Raw genomic sequence first — 7,494 nt, 5'->3', positions numbered from 1 at the left:
GTAAGGTTGCAAAACTTCATTTGCAACAATGCTTTCATTTGTACAACATTTTTTATATTGTTTTTCACTGAGTTGAAGCTTAGTGCAGGGGTTGCAACTCCTTTAGGTTGTAGCCTATAAATTGTGCAGGGGTTGGTGCTCCTTTGAGTTGGTGCTCATAAATCAAGGTTTGGTGCTCCTTGGGTTGGTACGAAGATATTTCTCCTAACATTTGATGACGTGACCAGTTTTGAGCATGGACTTTGTTTTGGGATTTCCAAACACATAATGAGGCAACGATTCTATTATTGTGGTTGTTGATAGGTTCAATAGAACGACTCATTTCATTGCTTGTAAGAAAACTAGTGATGCAACACGGGTGGTAGAATTATTTTTTCAGAAGTTGTTAGATTGCATGGCGTACCAAAAACCATTGTCACTAATAGAGATACAAAGTTCTTAAGTCATTTTTGGAGGACTTTATGGAAGAAGCTAGGGACTAAGTTATAGTTTAGCAGTGCCTATCACCCTCAAACCGATGGCCAAATAGAGGTAGTTAGCCAGAGTTTGGAAAACCTGTTAAGGTGCATTGTTGGAGAGAAGACCAAACAATGGGATTTGGCATTGCCCCAAGAAGAATTTTCTTACAATAGTTCAATGAATAGATCTACACATAAATTACCATTTCAAATTATTTATGGTAGGAATCCTAAGGGTGAGACAAAAGTTGCAGGAAAGTAATGAGAAGTACAAATCTATAATAGATGTTGGTCGACAACATCAAGACTTTAAGGAAGGTGATTTAGTGATGTTTTTTTCTGCAGAAAGAGAGGTTAACCACAAGCACATACCACAAGTTAAAGTATAAGAAAGTTGGTCCTTGCAAGGTTTTCAAGAAGATTAATGACAATGCTTATGAGATAGATTTACCAACCAATCTTGATATCTCTCTTGTATTTAATGTTTCTGATTTATACACCTTTCATGGTGACATTCATGATGATGATGGTGTAGAGGAAGTAGATTGGCAGTGGATAATTCCTAGTAAGAAAAGGGAGAAGATTGCACAGGTTTTAGATAAGAAGACTATTTGCACTCGACAAGGAGAATACAATAGATACTTGGTACAATGGGAAGGATTAGCACTAGCAGAGAGCACATGGATTACAAAGTGGGAATTGAAGTTGGATCGAGGTCAATGGCAGCAATTTGAGGACAACCACTCGCAGGAGTTGTGTTCTTTTCAACCAGAGGAGGATGATGTAAGGACTTCATGGGGTCATAAATTTTGATTCGATTGTCCGATTGGGATAAAATTTGACATGGAGGTGTATCATGAGGAATTTTTTGGATTGCTTACTAAATCTAGTTCAATAGGGCCTCAAAAAAATCAAATTTTTGGGGCCTGATTCCTTCATATGAGGCCTCAAAATTGGCTTTTACTGGTTTTTTCATGTTTTTAGAAAGTTGGTTTTTTAGTTAATTTTGAACTCGTAATATTTATGGGGTTAGAAAGTTGGAAATTCATGCCATAGGAACTTTTTTTAGATTTCTAGAAGATTTCATGATTTTTGGGATAGATTTGAAAATTTCCATAAAAGGCAAATTTTGAAATTTGTAAAAACCTGCCCATAAAGGAAATTTTTGGTTTGCTGTTAAAATAGGCCCTTTTTCATTGTAATCATAGAATGGTTGGAATTTGCAGAGGAAGAATAATGAAGAGAATTTGATCCAAACTTGTGTCAATTTTTATAATTTCATTTATTGTATTGGTTGTGTTTTAACTGGCTACATCACAATATGATTCATCCTAGGATAATAAATGTATATAGATCATCAATATAAATTCATCATCATAATAGTCCAATATATGCCATCATCTATAAAAGTCATCATATAATGTATGTCTATATAAAGTGTTTAGCAACATAAAATAGAAACTAAGATATGAATGGAGTCATAAGTGTCAACAAAAATATCATATAAGAGTCTAGATAAGTGTATTGATGCATAAGTCAAAAGATGAACCAGTGAGTGACACTAGACGTTGCATAGATTTGTACAATAGATGAGGTTGATTTGTAGGTCATTTCGAAAATGATGTGTGTGCAACAAAGGGCTTAACGAAGACTAGATATATTGAAATAGAGTATGCATCCACTTATAAGGATCCAAACATGATTCAAACAAAACCTTTGAATCAAGAAGATAATCAAGCTCCATTATTAATAGTCTCACGTTATGTTTGCAATACGGAGAGATAGGGATAGAAAGAGGGAGGGAGAGAGATATGAAATGATACATAGAGAGAGATGGAGAGATAATGAGATAGAGATAGAGGGATAAATGGAAGAAGAAATATAGAGAGATAGAGATATAGAGGTAAATAGATACATGTATAGAGGTATAGGAAGAGAGAGAGGGATAGAGATGGATGGATAAATAGAGGGAGTCATGTGAGATACATGGGAAGATATAAAAATATGGTTAAGAGAGAGAGAGAGAGAGAGAGAGAGAGAGAGAGAGAGAGCAGGAAGAGGGGGGATATACAAAGATAGAGAGAGAGTGGATGAGATTGAGAGAAAGGTGACAAAGACCAATATTAGAAAGGTATAGAGAGAGATAGATAGGGGAAAGATAAAGAGATGAAGATATAGATAGGGATAAGGAAGGTGGAATTGGAAGTGTGTGTGTGTGTGTATGAGTGAGAGATATATAGATAAATAGAGAGGGAATATATGTGTGTGTAGAGAGAGAGATGAGGTCCCAGAGAGAATATAATTTAATTTGTACTATATTAAAAAATATATTATATATTCATATATAATAATAATTTATATTATAAAATATACTATATATTTGTTGGTGTAATTAATTATTCATGTCGGATATTATTACACCTTACTTAAGTTTACTTAGGTACATGCATTTCATAGTAGTTTGGGTATGAGACACTTGGGTGTTTGTGCCACATTGGGATAGTGTGTGTAGGAGAATTTTCACCTTTTATGGTGTGATCTTGTTACTACTCTAACATATCCACTTATTGTGGAGTGACAATTCTACCTTTGGTGGGTGATCCTTCTCATGTAGAATATTATATTGTTTCTCCTACCTACCACACCTATTTTCTACCTACCCTTGTTTCTTATTGAGCCACATGTCATGTTTGTGTGCTCACATATCCATATAGACTTGCTTATATAAACAGGCTCATATTGATTATATGTAACACTTGATGATCCAGTCGATCAATATTTTCATCTTGATAGAATATAGTTTATTCCTATCATACATTTTGTTCTCTCTTATTTGTGCTTTCCATTGCCATTAGATCTTGGCAAAATCTCACAATATTATTATAATATTATTAATACAAGGCCTTTTATGTTTAAATGTGCATTGATTAAATTTGACTTGAAAATCATTACACAAATTCCAATAGTCTAAAAAAGAGTTATTTTGAACCAATCAAAATAACAAAATTATAATATAATTTTTAAAATTAATTTAATAATTCACATTCTATAAAATATAATATATAATAGTACACTTAATTTGTAATTATTAATTTTTAATTGTATATTAACTATATATTATAATACAATATGTAATAATGATATAGTTTCTATTAAATGAAATATTATATATAACAATAAATATAATTTAATTTGTAATTAATTATAAATTATAATAATATTAAAAAATATTATATAAAAATGATTTAACCAAAATATCAAAATTTTATTATATATTTAATTTGTAAACATATAATTTGAAAATAAAATATTTACTCTAATTTTAATGCATAAAATAACCTTAATATTTTGAAATATGAATTCTTCCCACACACTTTAAACTTAAAAGTCCATATAAACATGAATCCATGTATTTTAACTTAGTGCGACTTTTAAAATCTAGCACTCTAGTGGCTAGGGTCAATTTGAATCATTTTTTGTAATACTTCAATGTACATTGCTTATAGTTTTACAAATAGAGTATTCAATCCTTTAAGAAAATTGTGAGTTAGCCACTATTGATTTTATATATTAAAAAATTAGAATTTTTTTTAAGAAGAATATTAAATTTGTATGTCTTAAAATAAATAAATAAATAAATTTAAGTTTTTTAAGGATGCAAAATAGAGGTAGAGGGAGGGGCATTTTAACTAAGAGAACCTCAACTATCACATAAAATATATGTTGACTATGAAAAGTGAGTTAATTGTTAATGAAAGGGCAGTACGCTAAAAATTAATTCATCAATTTGAAAATTCATTAAAGTGAGAAAAGATGGAAAAAAAATCAACCACGGCAAACGTTTCAATCGTCTTGCACCTTGCAAGCAAATATAAACCATTGATTTGACATAGCAGATCAGACATCTAAAATTTGGACATGCCGACTATTCAATCATCACGATTTTTTCAGAATCCTTTGTGATGCGGCACTAATTTCCAACTAAAACGACAATTAAACCCGAAAACAAAGTTTAACGAGGAAAAGTGAAAGGCGTTCCCGCAAATTCTAAACTCAAATTGTATGACTCTGCATTCTTCTACTTGAAATCATACAAAGGAAGAGACACGAATCCAAAAAATAATCGAAAAATATCATACAAACTAACAGTTAATGTTTGTTTCAATCATTAAAGATTTAGATTAAATCTCATGGCCGATTTTCGATGTCATCGATGTCAATGATGTATTATCCATAATGTGAAAAGTGAGTGTATGATATCCAAGAGCAGACCACTCCAAAATTAACGAATATTTGCGTCGATCTTTAAAACCGTCCAAAATGGACCGGGGATTTACAGGTTATAGCATAGTCGGCTGTCGATTTAATAATTATGATTCTGTTTGAAGAGCTAGCGGACAATGGAAAAGGCAAATGCGTTGTTAATAGCGACGTGGTCGAGGAATGGAAATGTACAAAAATACTAAAACCTGTAGATATATAAGTATATTTCTGTTGCACATCTTTATATATGGCCGTGAGTGAGTTGCCAGCACAAAGAAAAGAGAAGAGAAGAGAAGAGAAGAGAATGGGGAAACTGAAATTGGTGTTGTTGGTATTCTGCGTGATTATGATGATGATGACAATGTGTACAAGTGCGAGTGAAAGACGGGGAAGAATGACGGTGAACAGCTTCGAGAAAGGAGGGGATGGAGGTGGACCCTCGGCTTGTGATGGGCACTTCCATTCCAACAAAGATCACTGGGTGGCTCTTCCTCCTGCCACCTTTGATCATAACTCCAACTGTTTCCGCAAACTGAAAATCAGTGCGCGAGGGAAGTCTACGGTGGCCACCGTCATCGATGAATGTGCGAAGCCGTGCAAGGATGATATCGTGGACGCCTCTGAGAGTGTTTGGAAAGCCCTCGGCGTGCACCGCGGTGATAATGACTTCGGCCTCATGCCCATCACCTGGCATTTCATCTCCTAGTGATCATTCTCATCCTCAATCCTCAATCCCTTCTCTTTCTCTTTCTCTTTCTTGCACACGATCAATCCATGGATTACTTCTCTTGTTCGCTGCTTTCATCTTTTGTTTGTATTCCAAGGTTCATACCTTATTTGCTCGCTCCATTTCTTGTTTTAAGGAAAAATGAAGTTTAGTCTTTTCAAGATCTCAACGTCCAACGATTTAATAATTAGATTAAACATTAGCTTAAGAAAATTGATACTTATTTCACATATAGATGTAAAATAGATGATCTCTTCAATTATTAAACATTAGCTTAAGAAAATTGATACTTATTTCACATATAGATGTAAAATAGATGCTCTCTTCAATTTAAGTTGGATTTATGACTCTCCTAAATTTATTTTTTTTAAATTGCATGTCAAATTTGTGAATAATTTTGAGTGCTTAATAATGAGTCTTTTATTTTAACACTAATTGATAAAACGAGAGTTTATTCTTTCACTAAGTTGAAAAGGATACACATAATAGCATTCTATCAAATGTATAAAGATTCAATAATGATATAGAATGTAGACAACGGTAAATTATATCCAATCTCTTGACATATCCTATTTCCTTGTTTACCAGTCTTCAATAAACATACCACAAGATAACAATTCTCATATGGATAATTATGCTTTGCCTATTTATAGCATAGCTTGACTTAATACTTCTTAGAAAACTAAGACAAATATCTCAATGCTAAAGATTTATAAGCTATAATTACCCTTAGCTTTTATCCATACTTTTTTAATCCACTAAATCAAAAGAAATAATCTTATTGAAACTAATGTACATATATGACTACAATTCCACCTGTGCAATACTTAATTGTCTCAAGAACAAAATAATTTTGTCAAAATTGAGCTTGACTAACAATAATTTATTTGGCTCGTTATCTAATATTCACATAATTATTGAAATTTAGCTCAATATGACTTAAAAACTATGAAAACTAGATATTTGAATTTACCTAAAGCGATTTAGTTACAAGGGAGTTTAGAAAATATATATGTATCTATATACATATCTATATATATATGCATATGTGTGTGTGTGTGTGTGTGTGTGTGTGTGTGTCTATAAATATGTATGTATATATATGGACATATGCACGCATGCAAACACACACACACACATTGTGTGTGTGTGTGTGTGTGTGTGTGTGTGTGTGTGTGTGTGTGTGTGTGTGAGAGAGAGAGAGAGAGAGATGTATATATATACATATACATTTACATATATGAGAAGCCTATTTTCAAGCAAGACACATTTCTTCTACCAATTCTATAAAATGCTAACTTCTGAGCACCTATAAAACCCTTGTCATTACTCAAATGATCAAATAGTAATTTAGAATTGAATCTTCATGCAACAATAATTTAACCTATAGTGCTAATTAATAGCTATCTTAAGACTCAATTTTAATACATGAATATAATTTTCTCAATTAAGTCCAATAAAAGAAGAGAAATGGTGTTTGTCCATGGATGGGAAGGTGCAATGGAAAGAAATAGAACATTAGAGCTAACTAAATTACCTATGGGTAAATAAGTGATTGGAGTTAACTAGACTGTGGGGAATAGTTTTAAAGGAAGAATGAAAAAGAGAAGTGTAACAATAAAACGATACAAATAAAAATCTAGAAGAGATTATAATGAGACATGGACTCTCATACCAAGAATTAAAACTATGAGAGTAGTCTTAACTTAATAACATCTCAGCACAAATGGAAGTTGTACCAATTAAATATAAAATTTACCTTTATAAATGATGTGATGAAGGGAACACATTTATGTTGAACAATGCCTTGAACTATGAAGTCCCAAGAAAAAAATAAAGTGTATAGATTTCAGAAAGCACTCTATGACTAAAATAAACACCTCAAACATAGTTTTAAAAAAAACTCATCTAAAGACAATTCATGGTGTGATTTTAATTATTATCTTGCACATATATGATTTAATTTTATAACAAATAATGACTTTCACATTATCAAGTTTAATGAAGCCATGAAAAGGAAGTTTAAAATGATAGATTGTGGTCTAC

At 32.0% G+C, this 7,494-nt stretch overlaps 1 protein-coding gene across 1 annotated transcript; it reads left to right on the top strand.

Moving 5' to 3' along the window:
* The first annotated feature begins 4,968 nt into the window (after window positions 1–4,968).
* Window positions 4,969–5,427, top strand: LOC131874426 (putative ripening-related protein 6). Its single transcript, XM_059217804.1, has one exon. It carries the CDS (start codon window positions 4,969–4,971, stop codon window positions 5,425–5,427), a length of 459 nt encoding a protein of 152 aa, XP_059073787.1.
* The last annotated feature ends 2,067 nt before the right edge of the window (window positions 5,428–7,494 follow it).

The sequence above is a fragment of the Cryptomeria japonica genome, chromosome 3 (assembly GCF_030272615.1).
Source record: "Cryptomeria japonica chromosome 3, Sugi_1.0, whole genome shotgun sequence".
NCBI lineage: Eukaryota > Viridiplantae > Streptophyta > Pinopsida > Cupressales > Cupressaceae > Cryptomeria > Cryptomeria japonica.
The sequence above is the reverse complement of the archived record's forward strand: the minus strand, read 5'-3'. Positions and strand labels throughout refer to the sequence as shown.

Bases quoted from the DNA above. Each gene is read 5' to 3' on its own strand.
- LOC131874426 (XM_059217804.1), top strand. From the start codon at position 4,969: ATGGCCGTGAGTGAGTTGCCAGCACAAAGAAAAGAGAAGAGAAGAGAA.